At 42.8% G+C, this 19,716-nt stretch overlaps 1 protein-coding gene across 4 annotated transcripts in view; it reads right to left on the bottom strand.

Annotated features, from left to right (window-relative positions):
* RGS7 (regulator of G-protein signaling 7) overlaps positions 1 to 19,716 on the bottom strand; it is a 600,793-nt gene that overhangs the window by 62,484 nt on the left and 518,593 nt on the right. For all 4 annotated transcript variants that reach the window (XM_019527608.1, XM_019527609.1, XM_019527610.1 and 1 more), the window contains exons 10-14: positions 7,918 to 7,992; positions 6,567 to 6,665; positions 5,766 to 5,827; positions 3,017 to 3,127; positions 1,844 to 1,969 (exon numbers count right to left, since the gene is read on the bottom strand). In XM_019527608.1, the coding sequence (XP_019383153.1) occupies positions 1,844 to 1,969; positions 3,017 to 3,127; positions 5,766 to 5,827; positions 6,567 to 6,665; positions 7,918 to 7,992 (473 nt within the window). The remainder of the gene's footprint in view (positions 1 to 1,843; positions 1,970 to 3,016; positions 3,128 to 5,765; positions 5,828 to 6,566; positions 6,666 to 7,917; positions 7,993 to 19,716) is intronic.

Raw genomic sequence — 19,716 nt, 5'->3', positions numbered from 1 at the left:
GGAGGGCTGTCATAAATTCATCCCCCCCACTGCTACAGTGGGAAAAGCAGCAGCAGGGGCAGACAGCTGATGGGGGCAGGCAGCCCCTTTTCCCCCACCCTCTGCCCTCTTGCAATGCTTACTCACTCACCTGTCCCCTGCAGCTTCAGGGCCACAGTCAGAGCCATGAGAGCCACCTGCTTCCTGTTCTGCCTTGTATTCAAATCAAATACAAGGGTTTTTTTCCCCCCCGTGCTGAATGAGGGGAAAAACCTCATTTTGGACTCAAGTAAATATGGAGGCATTTACCAATAGTTTGATTATAATTACAGGCATACCTCGTTTTATTGCGCTTCGCTTTATTGTGCTTCGCAGATATTGCGTTTTTTACAAATTGAGGCAAGACCCTCCACCAGCAAAAAGATTACGACTCGCTGAAAGCTCAGATGATGGTTAGCATTTTTTACCAATAAAGTTTTTTTTTAATTAAGGTATGTACATTGTTTTTTTAGACATAATGCTATTGCACACTTAACAGACTACAGTATAGTGTAAACATAACTTTTATATGCACTGGGAAACCAAAAAATTTGTGTGACTCGTTTTATTGCGATATTCGCTTTATTGCGGTGGTCTGGAACCGAACCCGCAATATCTCCGAGGTATGCCTGTATATAAAATTATTTGGAACATTTTTGATATCTGAAATAATTTTAACTAGAGACATTTAGCTTTAACCTCACACACATACACCACCTTTTTATTAAGTCATTCCTGAAGAATATATATATTTTTGGAAATCACACATGAAAGAAAGAAGTAACATTAATCATTTCATGTTTAACCACTACTATTGGATAACCTTATTGTTATTTTCACTTACTACAGGAGAGATTTGCAAAAGCTCCTAAAGCATTTAGGAGCAAAAATCCCAGCGAAAGTCCACGGGGACCAATGGTCTTAAATCTCTTAGTCATGTTGGAACAATCTCTCCATGTAAGTTTATTCTAATGCTGCATTTCATATATTTCATAGATTTTCAGGGTCAGAAGGGACATCAAAAGAACATTGAGTCCAACCCTTGGCCCTGGGCAGGAAGAAGCGCTGGGGTCAGATGACCCCAGCCAGGTTTTTGTCCAGTCTCTTCTTAAAAACCTCCAATGTAGGGGAGAGCACCACCTCCCTTGGAAGCCCATTCCAGATTCTGGTGACCCTTACCGTAAAGAAGTTCTTCCTAATGTCTAGTCTAAGTCTGCTCCCTGTCAGTTTATTCCTTAAAACAGAGGTGGCCAACCTGCAGCACAGGTGCCACAAGTGGCATGGGCAGGCTGTGTGTGTGTGTAAGATAGCAGACTGTGGAGGAGAAAGGAAGTAGAGCAGCAGCTCAGGCAGACAGCACAAGGCATAGAGCAGAAATCAGACTGGATAGGAGAAGGGGATCAGAGTGGCACTTTGGGAGGGACTACTTTATGGCATTCCTGCCAAAAATGCTGAATTCCTGCCATCCCCCCACAGTGTTAATATATGCTGAATAACCTGTGAGTGGTCAGTATTTTGGGGATGAGTTTCAAGATAAAGGTTTCTACTCAAATTACTTTGCTAAAAGCTGATAGTAACCAGAGTGATAAATATGCTTAGTCAACAGATGCACACACTATTAAAGTCTGTTGTAAGCCTGAACAACCTCAACTCTCAGACTTACTGGAAATTGAGAGCAATTGCAGCAATTCATAGGAGTAGAACCTAAAGAATAAAAAAACAGCAATGCAGCTGTGAGTACAAAGTGAGCAGCAAGAAAAGAATAGCAACAGACATACAGAACATGTCTTGAAAGCTATTGAAAGATAAAAGTCCTCAGCTTCACCTTAAGTTTTCTGAGCTGAATTCTGACTCCAGGAATTTAAGAAACTGCTCTCTTCCAACAGGGTCCTTCAGTGCTTCATCCATGCCAAAACCCCATCGCTTTACTCTCTGCTGTCCTGGCTCTTTGCTGAGAGTGGAAGTGGAAGAAGGGGGAAAAAAACAGTAACTAGTACTTCAGCATTGTATGTTTACATGAACTCCACAAGTCCAGCTTCATATTTCTTACCTTCCACATCATATTTGTGCTTGTGCACTGTTCAGAGGTTCACTGTCATTCAACCAAGCATGCTCCACACTTAATCAATGTAACCTAGGTATATGTATGCACTTATGAAAAGGGGCAATCTCATCTGAGGACAGTTGTGATCCAAATCTAAAATGAGGCAGTTCTCTCTAGTTGAAGCCTGGAAATGGCAAGTATGGATTCTGCAGTCTTTCATACTTTCATGTTTCCTGCACCCCACTTTCAGTTGACCATGCCATGGGACCAGCAGCTGGAAACTTTTTTTTTAAGTCCCCAAAACAAGTAACAATCCTGCCTCTATGCTTAGTGGCACATCCCTTCTCCTTCCCATCCATGCCTCCTCAACCTCACCCACTGCTGCCACTGTCTTCAGGTTGTCCCAGGGATGAAGCTGGAGACAGGGTAGGGGGTGGAGTGGGAGCTCCAGAACCAATCCAGCTGGGCTCTACTAGGCACAGTGGCAGCAGCAGGTGGGTTCCTCCTTCCTGCCCAGTTTTCCCAGGTGTGGGGGAAGCACCTGATGCTGCTACTGTCTCTAAGCCAAGCCTGCCTCCATGTGCAGTCCAGCTGGAGTGGGGGAGGGGTGGCTCTGGAGTCCCTTCCATCCCTGAGTCATCTGGGGATGGCAGAAGTGGCAGATATGAGAAGGGAGGGGATGGGAAGAGAGAGGAGGGGAGGGGAGAGAAGGGAATGTGTCATTGAACACAGGGAAGGTGGGGGAGATTTTTATATGCTTGAGGAACTTAAAAAAAAAATCTTCCACTGCTGCTCCTGTGTATAGTCTGCCTGCATGGCATGCAAGGAGGGAGCAGGGGTGCAGCCACCCCCTCAGCACAGGTTTCTGCTCCTGCACCTCCCTTTATGAAATCCTGAATTTGCCTACTATTACACTTGTGTGGTTTTATCTACACATAAAAGAAAACTACATACCTTGCTTCAAGTTCCCAGAAAGTAGTGTCATCCGATATCCAAGGGTTAGAAGGGTCAGTGGGCATAAGAAATGGATCGTATTCCAAATACTGCTCTGTGTAGGCTAATAGACTTGGAAAATAAAGCATCAGACATTATGTAGTTAATGAGTTTTATGATTAGGAATCTTATTCTTAAAAAGCAAAGCAAAGTGTCTCCTAGCTTGTCAAGCACTGAAATAGAATAATTTTATTGCTAAAATTAGTAACATAGCCTTTCATTCAGGAAACCTAAATTAATAAGCAGTAAGTTAAACACTCTATAGAAGACTGGTTGTCATCTTTGATTGTCAAAGCATTGGGGATGTGCAAAGCAGGCTGTATTTGATTCAGATTCAGTCCAATTCAGGGGACAGTGATTCAATTCATTGATTCAGATCACTGTCCCAATTCAATTTGGCCAAATCCAAATCTGAAGTTTCAATGCTGTTTCAGAGAATCAGCGATTCGGCCATGGACACAGCTTTAAATGTTTTTTCTACATACTTTGAGGTATCAGGCATGGCTTCTGAATGCTGAGATGGTGGGGGGGATGGAACATCCCACAGGAGTGTGGGGGGGCCCGCTTCATGCTCAGCAATGGACCCCCCACTGCACTCCCACCAGCTCAGCTGCGGGGGGACCCCGGGTACTCCCATAGAACCAGGAGGCACCAGTCTCTGAGCTGGTCCCCACATAATCTGCAGCAGACCTGGAAGTGGACTGGATATGCTTCTCATCCACTTCTGGGTCCATCGCCAAGCATTCTGGGGACCCCTCCCCGCACTTCTGTGGGATGTTCCATCCACCTCACCATCTCAGCGTTCATGAGCTGCCTGGTACCTTGAGGTATGTAGAAAAACATTTAAAGCTGTGTCTATGTCTGAATCATCAAATCTCTCTGAATCTATTCAGAGGGTTCTGATCTGGTTTGGAGAAATTAAAGGGTCTCCTGATTTGATTCCACCTTAGCTGGTGGAAGCATCTAAAAGAGAATATGTTTGCTCATTTGTGGCCAGTTGCAGAACAGAGAGAGAAGCCTGTACAAACTGATTTGATCCTGAGAACAATCATTGTTTTTGGTTCACCTGCAAATTATGTTTGAATTACCATCACATGCCATACCACAAGGGAACAGCTTAAAAAGAGACTGGGATGCTATTTTTCTCCTCTCTGGTCTGGAGAGAGAGGCTAGCCATTTACACATCTACCCCATCAGTCTGATATGAGCCTCATTCCTATTTAAGTGGGTTCGACTCTTGGTGTGGATGGACCAGCTGAGGAAAAGAAGCTCATTGAGAACATAGATATGAGGCAAAGCTACAGCATCGCTGCATGGGAGATCCAGAGACAGGTTCTTGAGCTACACAGATTGTTTCAGTCTGGTTAATGTCTCATTAAAGTCTGTTTTAGGACTTAGATGGAACTAAGTCCTAGTCACTCTAATTAAAGTCTGTTTCACTTCCACAGATTTAGCTGACCAATCTCCTGAGCTTTAGAAAAAACAGGGCAAAGATGTTCTTTATGAAACAGGGATAACTATGAACATGGGGCTTTATGGTTGCCTTATTTACCTATACAGACTTGGTGGTATTGCACATTCACATGAAGGCAGGGTGGAATGAGAGTATTCTGGAAAGTTAATGTTGGGGGAAAGATGGCAAACAATGGAAAAAAGAGTTAGTAGAGGGTGTGGGGCGTGGGGGTTCTTTTTGTTTGTTCCAGTCACTGGGGAGTAGACATGGTGCAGGCTTGTTAAAATTTGTCAAAATCAGTCATATTCCCTAGACAGGACTCCCTAATAACTTTAACAAGGAGGATATATATTTGTGTGGGCACCTCTTTAGCAACGGAAATCAAATTAAGTATTTGCAAAACCAAAGATAAGTCCATATAACAAGGGTGCATCTATGCAAGATGCATTAATGTGCATTAGCCTAATTTAATGTGAATTATGAGCATGCATCTACACATGCGTTCCCTTCATGTGCATTAAAAATGGTGAAATTAGGCTAATCATACCTAAATTTGATACCTGAAAATGCAGGTATCAAATTTAGGCACGATTAGTTAAAGTGCATTAACGCACATGTAGACGCGACCCAACACTAACTTTAGTGCCTGGTCTGCCCAGCCACCAGGGGCACATGGCAGTGCTGCAGGTACTTGGCACTAACTTTAGTGCCAAGTCCCTGAATGTTTAGACACCTGCCAAAATCGCTTAATGCGTATTAGCTTAATACACATAAAATTTAGTAGCACTTAAGTGCACGCGCAGATGCTCCCTATAAGAAATAACTAGGCTCTGAAGTTTAGAGCTGCAAGTAGTGGATACATGTCCTGTACAGTACGGACACATGATATTCATCTGCCCTTGGAATACTACAGCCTTTTCACCACTCTGTTCTGGAAAAGCAGGTAATTATTTTCCTAGGATAGACAGTCAAGGAGTTTGTACAAAGCGATTTCAGCATCTTTCCTTCCCTGGCCATACATACGCACTTTTTTTCTTTTCAGCCTAAACTAGCAGGAATGGTATTTATTTGCACCATATTAGAAAATAAGATACATGTCATAACTGAAGAACTCACATTTAAAGAAAACTCTCTTCAGTGATTTTCAATAATATCCTAGCTCCCCTGTCTCATTCTCCTGTTTCGTTTCTTTACACAGATTCTCTCCCTATGCTTCTTAGAGTACTTCAAAAATAGCGGATGTGACAAAGTACTTACCTCTCTGCAACTTTTGACATTTTTAATCGATGTCTATCTAATTGTATTTGCCAATACTTAATCTGCAAGAAGAGAAAGCAAAATGTTATGAGTAATTCATGGCCTGGCTCTATTTTCAGGATTTTCGTTTTTATTAAATCTTAATTTATCCAAAGGTATAAAAAAAAGTATAGATGAACTATATTGACATTTCAATATTATATTTCTAGAGTAAATGTAACTTTCTAGTAAATATAAATAATTATACAAAGCCAAAAAGGGACTGATTTAACATATTTTCCTCAGGGCTCATCAACAGAAAGCCAGTTAGCATTTTTAAAATTTCTTACAAAGAAAGCCATTAACTGCTCAGCCATGCATCTTCTACAAGTTCTATTGCTCTAGGAAAGATTCACGAAGCATTAATGGCAGATATAGGTGTATATCCCACATATGCATGCACCATGATGCAACTACGCCCTGAAACGTTAAATGAAAATGTTGAAAATAAGAGTGAGCAAGCTGCTTAGTGCTGAAAGGCTGATGGGTTTAATTATAGAAAGTACCCAATAAGTGGATTGTCGGTAAAGCTTAAACTGTTAATAAAGACTAAAAAATGTTAATGTTACTCCCATTAGTCTTAATATGGAAGCTAAATGCATAAGTCCACCAATACTGAAAGAAGGGGAAAGAAAAAAAAGTCAGATTTTATTTCCTCTACATATTTACATGCTAAATAAATATCCTTGCAAGTTACGGTAACTTTTGAATCTAATTGCCATGTTTTAATGGGTTGTTTAAAAGTTCATTTGTTTTCCAAACCTCTTGATGTAGTTCATCTTCTGTGGGTGGCTTAGCTTCTGGTATTGGTGTATGGGTAGGACTGTGACTTCGAATGTCATTTTGTAATCCATAGACAGACTACACAAAAACATGGAAAGACAGACATTTGTCTTCAATGTGTACTCTACTTGTGCCTATAGAAACTGTATATATACTTTTAACTCTTTTTTCGGAAGTTTTACATTAGTACTCAAGTATGTACACCACATACTGAAAAAAATAATCTGTATTTCAGTGTTGGGATAAGTATTAAAGGATTCTTATAAAAATGCACAATTTCATGGTGTCATAGGATGCTAAAACTACCATATTTTATGTTCCTTAATTATTTTAGTAAAGTAGGAAGTGGAGATGACACAGGAAGGCAGCTATCTCAGTGGGTGGAAATGGCTGGCAGGAAGAGAAGGAACAGGAAACTGAGAGGTATGCTGTCATGATTAATTATTATTTGTACAGCTTCCAAATGTATGGTGAACGTTTTATAGATGACTAATGTCTGAAAACTTTGATCAGTACACACAGAACGGTACTGAAAATGTCAACAAATCCAGACTTCCTTTTGATTCAGTCCTTTATATGGAATGTGACCATAAGCTAACTAAAAGGAATAGTTTACATTGAATATGGGCTTAACCTGATATTGGCTGTCTTAGAGTTCAGGTGGATTGCTATACACTGTACTGTATCAGTCCAGCCCATTACAAATAGAGGTGATTTGTAAAATCTGGAATTTGATATGAATATCAACATTTCAAATGTTTCAATTGAGGAAAAGCTTTCACCTTAAACTAGATCCTTTTCCCTTCAGGGCTATTATTAACCCACTGTTGTTACTGGGGCTCTGACATATATATTGCAAGCAAAAATTCTAGGCCATTTTCCTTTTTTCATAGAAAACATTATAATTTGGATAGTAAGTATAAACCATGTGTGTTCAATAACTGAAAGCAACACATTTAACTTATTCCCTTCATATCTTTTAAGGTCTTGTGATAGTAGTTACATATTTTGGTTTAGAGAACTGAAACAAAAGTTGGAAAGTTGTTCTAAGGCTTTGTATGCGTGGACTGCATAAGATTCATATGTTCAGTCTCCTTAAATAGCCCACAAACAGTGCTATAATAATGCAATCTAAAGAAAACAATGCCTTATTTTTTTTTAAATACATTTCCTGTTAATTTGTCATTTAAAGGCATGAAGAGGCAAGGAAATATTTTGATTTATCTGTACAATGCAAAGAAAAGGGGGGTTATATTTTCATTCATTAAAAGAACTGAAGAACATGTCAAATGATGAGATATACTGCTTTCTATCCAAACTCAGCATTTACCTTTCTTGTTTTGTGAGGATTTTTCATCCTTGAAGACTTTTTTATATCCACTTCAGTCGTATTTACGCAGCCCGGCTGGAAAAAAAATGACATCTAAGATGAAAATTCATATTCATTTCATATAATTACTATGCCAAGAGATCATTATTTAGGTGTAGTAATATATCTTAATATATCTATTAAGCAATGACATAGTTAATTGCACAATAAATATACGCTGGCTACCGGTGCAAATTATCTATGACACCTTAAAAAGTTTTTGCTCAAAAAAGTGCAATGGCTTTATAGCTTGTTTCTATCCATCTTTAATTTGCACATGTAGGCAGTCCCCTGTGGCTGGGAGATCACAGCTGCTGTCTCCTGTGTAGCCAGTGCTGAGAGTCCTGCAGCTGCAGGACTTTCAGCTTCGGCTGTGTGTACAGTGCAGCTGGGACTGAGAATCCCCTCAGCTGTGGGACTCTCAGCTTGGGCACAGCTGAAGCTGAGAGTCCTGCTCTGATGTCCCAAACCTGGGGGCGCATGGGGTGCCCCATGGTTGGAAGATCACAGTGGTTGCAGTTCCCCAATCATGGAGGTGCATGGGGTGCCTCCATGCCTGGGAGCCCTGTCAGTAGAGGAGGCTCCCAGCTGCAGGACCCTTCTTTTTGCAGGGGAGCCTGGGATTGGGCTCTTCTCGCACCAGCAGAAAGGTGCGATGGGTTCTAAAGTGTAATCCCAAAATCATACCTGCTGCGATGCATTTGTGGCTTGGCAGGAGGCATGATTTTATGAATCGCTCATAAGATCTCATCATGACTTTACTTTCATGTGTACAGGGGCCTTAGGGTAAGAAAACTGAGTTCAAAAACTGAAGCGTAGATAATTATATCATAATGTTATATGACAACATATGTTAAAAAAAACCTTTGGATGTTGTAGTATAGATGCCTGTAGAGCAGGAGAGGGCAAAATGTGGCCCGTGGGCTGGATGCAGCCCACCAGGCCATTCCATCCAGCCCACAGGACCCCTAAAAAATTTAGAAAATTAATATTTATCTGCTCCTGGCTGCCTGTCATTTGGCCCTCAAAGGTTTGCCAAAGCTCAGTAAGCAGCCCTCCACCCAAAATAATTGCCCGCCCCTGCTCTAGAGACATATAAACTAGTTCTGCGTACAGGGCCATGAGTATTGCTGTTTTATAGCCTACCTTTAAACAGCAGGGGAAATGCTGACAGAACTGGATGTCTTTCCTAAAACAATGCCTTCAGAAAAAAATATATTGAAACGTGCCCTAAAGTCCTTTTTCAATGAGCAGTCTCCTGTCTCAGTTTACTAATCACTTGAGTTTTGAATACCATTTTGTTTGTCCTTTGCTTAGAGACCTATTCTTCTATTGCACCCAGGATGCCCTTTAAGTAAGTTTAATCTATTTCTGCACATTGAAAGGGCCGTGAACAATATATAGACAAACACAAAAACTTTCTAAAAGGCGTTTACAACAGAGGCAGGCACTGGATCACTAAGATGATTATGGATGTTTAATTTCAATGAGACCAGAAAAATCATAACTAAGAAACAAATAATATGACTATCTTTGTTTTGCAGAAAACTCCAAGCAGAGAAAATGTCTTGCTTGTTTAATTTAGAAATTAAGGTCTTGTCTAGACTAAAAGACCCTCATTTGAGAGCCAATGAAATTATATCACAGAAGACAAAGCCACACAACTGAGAAAGGAAGGGAATCTCATCAGACAGTATAAAATATTTAATGACTTACTGATTATAATGGTATTTAACCCCAGCACCTAAAGAACACTTCTCAGAGAGCACATTTTTAAGTTTCAGAATCCCATTTAGATGTGAGGTGTACAAAAAGGCTCTGGGCTAACCACTGGGCAATGCTCATATTTTAAGGTTAAGAAGAGCAAACAGACAACAAACAAATTAATCTAGTCTAAGTGGTACTTGAAAATGGAATTCACCCTTCCCTCTCTACTAATGTTGATTCATGTCTATATTTTAATGCTTTATTCTCTTGCAACCTTTACATTTATTTAAGAGTTGAAAAACAGTTGCTCCAGGCTAAGCCTGAAATGACATTTCTAAATTATAAATCCTTCCTAAGTATGAGTTTATACTGAAAGTGTCACACTGTTCTTAGTAGGGAAAACTAGAGCGAGGGATTTCTGTTAATAAAGAAAGATACAGAATGAGAGGAGAACGAAGTCAATATACTGGGAAACATTAATCAACATGCTCCAAGGTATCCCTGAAATACACTGGGATCAGGAAGCAGTGCAGTTTGCAGTATAAGACAAGTGTTGGATGCTATAAAGTAGAATATATCGCAATTAAATGCATTACAAGGAATAAAGCCTTCTTTTAAAACATTAAACACTAGCCTGGTATAGAGACAAGATAGAGGATTTGATGGACTCCTAAACTATTTTGGCACAGGCAGTTCTAGGAAGTATATACAGATCCTCTGTTATTTTTTTCCTAAAATAATAAGTGGCAGCTGTTAAACACTATAATACCAAATGAAAAATACAAAAAGAAAAATAAGGTTTAATATAACAAACTCTTCACATCTGAAACAGGTATGAGCTTCAGTAACTGCTTTAAAACTAAATTGAAGTCCTTGTTAAATCATGTTCAGTGCATTTCTAAAATTTAATACTGATCTGATTTTATGGTTATATACTATGAGCATGGATCTATGCGTTTTGAAACATGGCACAAAAATCAATTAACCCAATGACTTCTATAGTGATAAGGGCAAAAGTAACCATCAGACAGGTAAGAATAAAAAAACCTAGGTATGAGAAAATATCTCTAGAACAGTATCTTAAATACCCAAGAAAACAATACAATGGGTACCCATGAAGAGGCAAAAACTGTAGTCTTTTAACTCAGAACATCTTATAGGCCAAATACAGAAGTTCAAAAAACCTGAGGAATAAATGTAATGTACGCGGGTTTCTGTAAACAGCCTAAATTAGATCAGTAGCAAACAGATCACACGTTCACCCTTTGGTGGTGAGGGCATGCAGGCTGCCTGCAGTGATTGAGGCCATCAGGTTGGGGGCATTCCTGCATGGCTTCCAGCATGCCCTGTGGGCTTCCAAGGCTGCCGGAGACTGCTGAGTGCAGCCAAGTGCTCAAGGCAGCCCTGACTGGCTGCTGGGCATGGAAAAACATGCCCTCAACCCTGCTTTCCCTACCTGAGATGCTCAGTTCCCCCTCCTCCACCCTAGTACTCTGGGACCCTGTAGCTATTAGCCTTAAAAGCCTTGCAATACCCCATTGTGCATGGCTCAGGGACCTGCCGGCAGTGGCCATGCAATGGAGGTCAAAGGCCCAGTCCCATTGTTATGCCCCTACCACCATGACCCACCAGAGGCTAGTTACCCACACTGGCTCCTGCTTGTGAGGGAGTCTACACTAGGGTCTGGGTGGCAGGATGCCTAGCTCTGCCCACTGAGCTGTAGTGTGTGGGAGCCAAGGTGGCGATCTGGGGGGCTGTGCCTGATCACAGGAGCATGGGGTCCCTGACCGGGTGTGCAGGAGCCAGGGACAGTTCCATACGGCTGTGCCTGAGCACAGAGGTTCTCCTGGGCTCAGTGTCAGGTCTGTGTGTACATTGTGGGCTGCTTTCTGAGGGTGTGCAGGGGCACCATCTGGGGACTCAGGTGCCCAGGTCCCAGGACTCCTTTGGGGGGCACAGAGAACTCTTTTACCCACTGAGGCTGACAGATGGCCAGAGGCAGGAGATGGGCCTGGGAGAGGGGCTCTGGTGGCTCAGATCTGGGAGAGCTCAGAAGCAGGGCCTGCTGGGCACTCAGTTGGAACAGCTGAATAAAGGCCAAGTGCTGGCATGCCTTCCTGAAAGGGGGCGGGGGTGGGGGCTGCAGGGGGCTGCAAGAGAGGCTGGGATGCTGGAGAAAAGCAATTTAACTTTAATTGATAGGGGATCTCATACAGAAATTAGATTTACCAATCTAAATTGATTAGATTTTAGTGAACATTGATCCAGGTCTATCTTAGACCAGGTTCTGCTATTTTTAGACCAGTAGATGTGTGTTGAACTTCCGTACAGTTACAGAATTAGATCAATTTCTGATCACTTAGTCCAGTATAATGCCTGTACTTAGCCATATATTACAATGACAACTGGAACTTCAACCATATGAAACTGCATGACAGACAATTGAAAATGAGGGCATAATTTTTAAGGGTAGTATATTGTACTATCAATTTATATAGAAGTAGTGTACCTATCCCAGAAATATAGATGCAGATGGAAGCAGAGAAAGTATACTAACCACAATTTCTACATCTCTTTGAATGCAAGATGTCACCAGTAGGCATATAATATAATATAATATAATATAATATAATATAATATAATATAATATAATATAATATAGGTGACATTCATATCTTTTCAAATATATATATATATATATGCAATTTGCAATTCAATCTCTATTTTCAAGTAGATCCACACAACCCAACATTGAAAAGAAAGAAAGATCACTCTCTCTCTCTATACACACACACACACGTGTCTCATATATGTATGTTTCACATATATATCTTTCTTTCTTTTCATTGTTGGGTGATGTGGGCCTACTTCCAAACTGAGAAAACTATGTAAAACTAATCTGCAAAGGCTTTGTTCTAAAGACTATCAATTTTAGTTTAATCCTTACAGGTTTGCCCACAATTTGGTTCAAGTTTGTAGCAAGTTTCAGGATTCACCTGATGTATGGAAAGCACTGCTTAGTTTCAGATTTCATTACAGGAATTTCCACAGCTATAATATATTGCCCCTGAAATCCCCTCTAGACATAAACAAAAATGCTCCAGTAGGATTCAGAGACACTAGTAAATGAAATTCAAGGCAGAAACTGAAGCCATACAGAAGATTCCTTTGTGCAAAGAGGCCAGAGTAGCAGCTGTGAAGTACATGGCAGAAGGAATAGCTGCTGAATGTTGGTGCAGGAAGATACCTGTCAGGAAGCTTCAGTACTAAGGTGAAGGCAGAAAAGGAAGATATCAGCACTCTGGCAGCCTGAAATGGGGGGAGGAATAACAGACAGTACTGTCTAGCAATTTCAACTTGTCCCTGCAAAACCCTCAATTCTAGCCCAGTAGTTCACCCTTATTTCTTACCTATTCTGTATTTATTAAGGGAGTGTTGAATATAAAGTTAAGAGTGATATTTAATGCTCCTCTGGTCACTCCTGTTGACTTCCGTCTTTACTTAGGGGTGATTATCAGACTTTTTGACTAGGGACAGGAGTTACACACAAACTGGTTTAACTGATCAGAAACTGGTTTAAACCTGTAACAGAATAGAAGTTCAGGGCACATAAACCAAATGGCTGAAACTGGTTTAGGATAAACCTGGTTGAATGTAGTATCAGACTTATGTGATTTGGATCAAACTGATTTATGAAAATTCTGTCCCAGTCCCCTTCCTGGTTCAAATCCCTCACAGTCTCCCACATGAACAACCAGTGTCTCCTGTGACTGGGAGGCACCATGGCAGCAAGCAGGACCTGCCTGCAGCCACCAGCAGCCATGTTGGTGGTGGGGGTGGTGGTCACCACCCGCAGAAGTTGGCAGTGGCTTCAGTGGCAGCCAATCTCAGGGGAGGCACATGCCCCCCTGTACCTCGCTATGTGTAGTCTGTGGTTCCCCAGCATCCCATTATGCTTTACAGCCCTGGGCTGGGCTGGGCTGTCTGCTCTGAGTCTGCACTGCAAATCTCAGAGACCTCAGGGGCATCAGGAAAAGGAAGTGAACACACAGCCAGACTTCTGGCCCCCAGGCTTCTGGCATGAACCACTTCAATCACGTGGCTGCATTTCCTGAGTCAAAGGTACATATCTGGTTGCTTCTGTTTCAATTTAAATTCTGCATCTTAGAGTAACCTGCAAAGACTGGATTGATTCAGCTTCAAGCTTTTTGACTGTCTGTACCTAGACCTTTTCAATGGCCACTTGTTGAAACCTGTTATGTCACCTATGGTTTTTCCTAGAATAACTGAAATTCTTTGTAGGAAGCTGGATACAATCTGATTTTATTCATGTGCCCTCATTAGCATACTACACATGTATCAGAATATACTTAAAACCCTGTTGTGTCCCCTTGTGTAAGGTTTTTTTTATGGGACCACTGCACTTTTGTGAGTGAGAGGCTCCTCAAAGAGGTTTACCATTTAGCATGTAGTACATCATTTGCATAGTAACATTGTTTTGAAGAGCTTCCAAACAAATTTCCTGGAAGATTTGAATGGTCTTCTCTTTGAGTGAGCTGTATTGCATATTTCCTATCTGGCAAGCACGCTGTCTGGAGAAAATTCTGCACTCAGGTAACCTTCAATAACCCTTCTGAAATCATGTAAGTGGAAGAAAATAACTGAAGACAGATCTTTGGCCTTGATCTATCTTCAAATACTGCTACCAAGTTTTTGTGACAGATTTAAGAGCAAATTATCCCCTTTTATCTAACTTCTTATTCTTGCCCTATCTCAAGGTGCACAAGACATGAAACTGAGTGAGGCATCTTGATAGTAGAGGACCAAAGGACTCATCCAAGGGAAAAAATATTTCTTGAATAAATGGATGCACTTCATTCAAGTTAAAAACATTTTTCCCCAGTTATGCAAGACATGAATTTGGCTCCCTGAATTGGATGGATATTGGATAAACAGCTTAGATATAATGATTAATAAAAAATCTCATACTATTCTAATATAATAAAAGCCATAGTCTGTCTGTCTGTCCATAATGCTCTGGGCTAACTGTGCATGTGCGGCAGAGAGGGCAGGTGCCGATTGGCTGGGTGGCCTGGGCTGCATGGGCCCAAGTTTGAGCTGCTGCTAGGGAAGTTTGGTGGCATGGAGCAGCGGGGCTGCCACCCAGAACAGCCAGCAGGGAGGAGGAGGTGGTGGGCAGGGAGGGAAGAAGAGGAGGGGAGGCAGGCTGATATGGGCCAGGCAGACACAGAGCAGCAGGGAAAGGGGTGGAGCAGGACCAGATTGGGGAGAAGGTGGGCACGGGGCCCATATGTGGAGGGAGAAAAAAAATTGTGGGGGCTGAGCATGCGTGCGCGTGCCCCATCCCGCAAAGCGGGAAAGTCTGTGGAGGGAGGGGGAAAGTGCGGCTAGGAGCAGGCAGGGATTGAAGCCTGCTGCGCCCACACAGCAGCCCCTTCCCCTGCACCTGGGGCCATTGCCCGGTGCCAGCAGCCCACACAAAACTGCCACCCCCATCCCCACACTGGCCCTGGCTGCCTCCCTGGACCACACAGGGGGGCCTGGAACTAAGGGCCAGAGCAGGGTCAGCCTCGGCTGCACTGCGAGGCAGAAGCCCCTGGGACCCCTGCCCCACCCCACACCGAGTTGTCCCCAGGCAGAGCCCGGCACGGGGGGGGGCATGGTGCAAAGGCAGCTGCAGCTGGAGCTGGGCTCTGTCTGCTCCCTGCCTGCATGCCTCACTCCCGGCTTTGACAGTGGCACGGTGCCATGTGCATCCCTGCTGGGTGGGCCAGGCAGCAAGGCACATGGAGCCACACCACTGTCAAAGAAGCAGCAGTGAGGTATGCAGGCAAGGAGCAGGCAGAGTCTGACCTACCACTGCAGCTGCCCTTGCCCCGTGCATAGATCAGGGGCAATGTGCCCTCCTCCACCCTTGGCTTCCTGGCACCACACCTGTGCAGCAGCCACTGGATTCTGCTGGGGTCTTCCCAGGAACAACCCAGGGCAGGGCGGGCATGTAGGTCCCAGGGGCTCTGGCCCAGTGGTGTAGCTGAGGTGGTCCCCACTCTGGCCCCAGGCATTGGGCCCCCCTGGGCAGTGCGGGGAGGCAACCTTTCACAGGCCCTCTGGTGGCAGGCAGCTGCACGGGCCCTAGGCCTGGCTCTGTTCTGGTCCCATACCCCCTCCCCTGTAGACTTTTCTGCCGGGGGCGGGGCACGCATTCATGCATGCTCAGCCCCACCAAAATTTTTTTTGTCCCTCTGTGTGCACATGCACACGTGCATGCATGTGTCTGTTCACTGCAGGAGAGTGTGTTTGTGTCTGTCCATTTGCAGAGAATGAGTGAATGGTGTGTGTGCCCATTTGTGTGCGTGCATGCATGTATGCATGCGTGTGTGTATGTGTGTGTGCATGGATGAGTGTGCATGTATGTGTCTGTGTTCATGGCAGGGAGAGTGTGTTTGTGTCTGTATCCATGTGCAGAGTGAATGAGAGTGTGTGCCTGTCTGCATGTGTGCGTGCATGTGTCTGCGTGGATGCATCTGTGTGCATGTGCATGCATGCATGTGTGGGTGTGCATGCATGTATCTGTTCATGGCAGGAGGGAGAGTGTGTTTGTGTCTGTGTGTCTATGTGCAGAAAGTGAGTGAACACAGTGCATGCCCGCCTGTGTGTGTGTGCGTCTGTGTGTGCATGTGTGTGTCTCTATGTGTGTGTGCATGTTTCAGTGTGTGTATGTGTGTGAGTCTGCATTTATGCGTCTGTGTTCATGGCAGGGAGAGTGTGTTTGTGTCCATGCGCAGACACTGAGTGAGTGCGCACCCGTGTGTGAGTGCATACGTGTGTCTGTATGTACATGCATGCCTGTGTGTGTTCATAGCAGGAGGGAGAATGTGTTTGTGTCTGTCTCTCCATGTGCAGAGAGTGAGTGAGAGTACTGCACACCCATCTGTGTGCATGCCTCTGTGTGTGTGTCTGTGTGTGTGTATATATGGCCATAGCAGGACAGGGTGGGCAAGGAGAAGGAAGAAGAGGTGGGCATGTGACTCCACCACCCCCAGCCTGGCAGGGTCCCCCCAGCCTCCCATGCCAGCACCAGGAGGGGAAGGGGCCCTGCCCCACTCTGCAGCCTAGCTCCTGTGGGGGGAGAGGGCCTCCAATTTTGTGTTTGCCCAGGGCCCAAGTGTGCATTAATCCACCTCTGGGTGCACAGCAGTGGGGGGGGAGGGGGGGAAGTGTGGGGCCAGACACAGAATGGCACGGAGGCAGATGCGGAGGGGGAGGCATGGAGCCAGATGTGGAGCAGGGGTTGTGGTGGCACAGGGCTGGACATGGAGTGGGAACACCACAGGAGAGTGGGTGGTGGTGGTGCCCACCTCATGCAAGCTTTCCCCCCCATCCCCTGTTCCTGGGAGGTGCAGTGGCATGGGGTGGTGGGTGCCGGTGCTCTGTCCCTGCCCCCCTCCCCCCCCATCATTCTTGATTGTCAATTGGCTAGTTGCAGTATATATATATATATAAATAAATTGTTAGAAACTTCAAGGATTTTGGAACTATTTCAGCAAGGTGTGACACAGGAAAATTTAGTAGCACGGAATGTTCTTGCATACATTATTCTATTCCATTGGGAAAGGATAAGCTCTGTAAATTTGAAAGATGTGTATATCTTTCAGAAATGAGACTGAGGTAGGATGGATGAGTAAGCAGCAGTACCACTTTTGTTTTCCCTATACTGTTGGCAGGTTGTAAGTAGCTGCATTTTGATGTAATTCCAAGAAGAAACATATCTAGTCCCCCTTAATCTTATTTAACAAGCACAGGTCATTCAATTGTAAATACCACAACTTTATTCTTGGACGTTTTATTAAAATTATGGATACCTTTAAAAATATTATATTCTATCCTTTAGTTCTGACAACAGTCAGCATTCACTAGCCATTATAAACACAGTGATATCTAGGAAAACATATGATATCCACAGTCTTTTTCCTATGCTTGGAACAAGAGATAGATTATGTAGCATTACTAGGTAGCTTAGACTGAAATTCTGTTTTAAGTAATTGTCATATTCACTATGCTTTAAATAGTAAATATTAGAAATAATATGGTGTGTCACACTTTGACTGGTGAGAAATAGAAGGAATTTCACCCTCTAAGGGCACAGACAGAAGTTATATTTGTTTTGCAATTGGCCCCTTCCAAGTACTATACACCCATGTCCTAACAGAAGTACACTGCTGCAGAGTACTTTAAAAATCCCCAGTCGTATGACAAATTAACCCTCATTATATGAGCATCTTCATTAACTTCTGTCTAATTGGGTGGCTGAGCTGATGCAGCCTAGCCCTGCCCCTGGTGCTGTTAGCATGATGTGAAAGGGGGAGAAAGGAGTGGTGGGAGCTCAAGCTGGGGTCTGACCAGCCTGTACTGGAGTTGGGGTGGTTGGAGTGGAGTTGTTCCAACCTATGCAAACCCATCCAGCATAGGCTGGGCTCAGTCCCCCACCCTCCCAACCCAACAGCAAATGTTTCTGTGAAGCACCATGAGTTAGACTGGGCAGTGTCATGTCTGTCAGTGGCCTAAGTGCCCTGAATAAAACAACTTAGTGATTCAGGTTTTTGGCACATAACTTATTGACCAGCTAAATGGCCAATAGCTAATTTGTTACTAAACATTTTTTACTGGCAAGCATTCTCTTAAAATATATCTGTTGTGGTATATCTTAGAGTAGAAAAAGGCTTGGAAGAAAATAAATTAATGCAAAACATTTTTAGGGCAACCTTATCTCTTCCATAAGCATTCATACCTTGCAAATTTTAGACAGAAAAAGGGACATATCAAATTTACTTTGAATCTAATCAGTTTTTAGTAATCCATAGACTTGTGGCATCTATCCAAAGCCATGTGAGACAGAGATCCAATGGAAATAGATATTATAAAACAATGCACACACAAACCTGCTGCAATTCAAAGTTTATCCTTCAATCACTAAAGGTCTTTAACTTTACCACCTGCTGTCCTTCTCCTTTACCAAGCAGCCATTCTGAGGTTGTATACTACTGTTTTCTTCCCTGCAGTTACCTCTGATTATGACCACATCCAATGTCATCTAAAGCCATGTGGAGAGCAGTAATGAGTATTTTAAGGAATATTAAGTTTATCTTCATTTTAACTGAAGAGTCTCATAAAGTATTTTAAATAATTACCTTGTTTTGGTATTAGTAGTCATGAATATAGAGCTCACTGAAGCAGCTTGAATCCTAGACCATTATAGAAAATCCAATCCAATAATTTGGATGTTAATTCATTTTGAAATGTACCTTTATCAGATTCATTTCTATTGCAAGAGTGGGAAAAACTGGTAAAATATATTTAACTGAAAAGGAATGAATGAATTGTCTATACCAACATCTAAGCCTGGTAAACACCATGGGCACATCCAAATTAGCCCACATGTGCTTCTTGCTGCGTTTCAAAGCAGTTTGAGAAACAGAAATAGGTATGCTGGGGAAGAAAAAAAAACATTCCCTATCACTGGGAGTCCCAGGGATTTCTCAGGATGGTAGCACTCATAGTGGTAAAGTTAAATACCTTCAAGTGATTGGAGAATCAGGGTTGTGGTGATGAGAACAGCCTAGATACTTAACAAGTGGGCTAATTTAAAGTAAATTTTTTAAACTTCATTTTAAAATACCGGGGAAGCAGGCTTCTTAATTAGAAACATATTTATAAACTTTAGGGGTCCACCAAAAGACTGAAAACTAAAATTCCTCAACATACAAATACCTTAAAGAAATCAGGTAAGAACTCCTAATTTGACCTTCAGATCAGGCTGCTAAGAAATGCTACAGAGACCATTCTTCCCAAACTGCCTAGAAACTTTAATTGTGATATCAACATTCATAAGCCTGCAAGTAAACTAGCAGAAATGTTTAAGTAAGAAATGAGCTAGAAGTTGTAATAGAGCAATCCTATTTTTTAAAGCAGAACTGTTAAGCTGCAAAGTTAACACACACACACACACACACACACACACACACACACACACAC

Source organism: Gavialis gangeticus, unplaced genomic scaffold (assembly GCF_001723915.1).
Source record: "Gavialis gangeticus isolate Ggan-Ray unplaced genomic scaffold, GavGan_comp1, whole genome shotgun sequence".
NCBI lineage: Eukaryota > Metazoa > Chordata > Crocodylia > Gavialidae > Gavialis > Gavialis gangeticus.
Note: the sequence above shows the minus strand (reverse complement) of the source record. Positions and strands in the feature narration are given on the sequence as shown.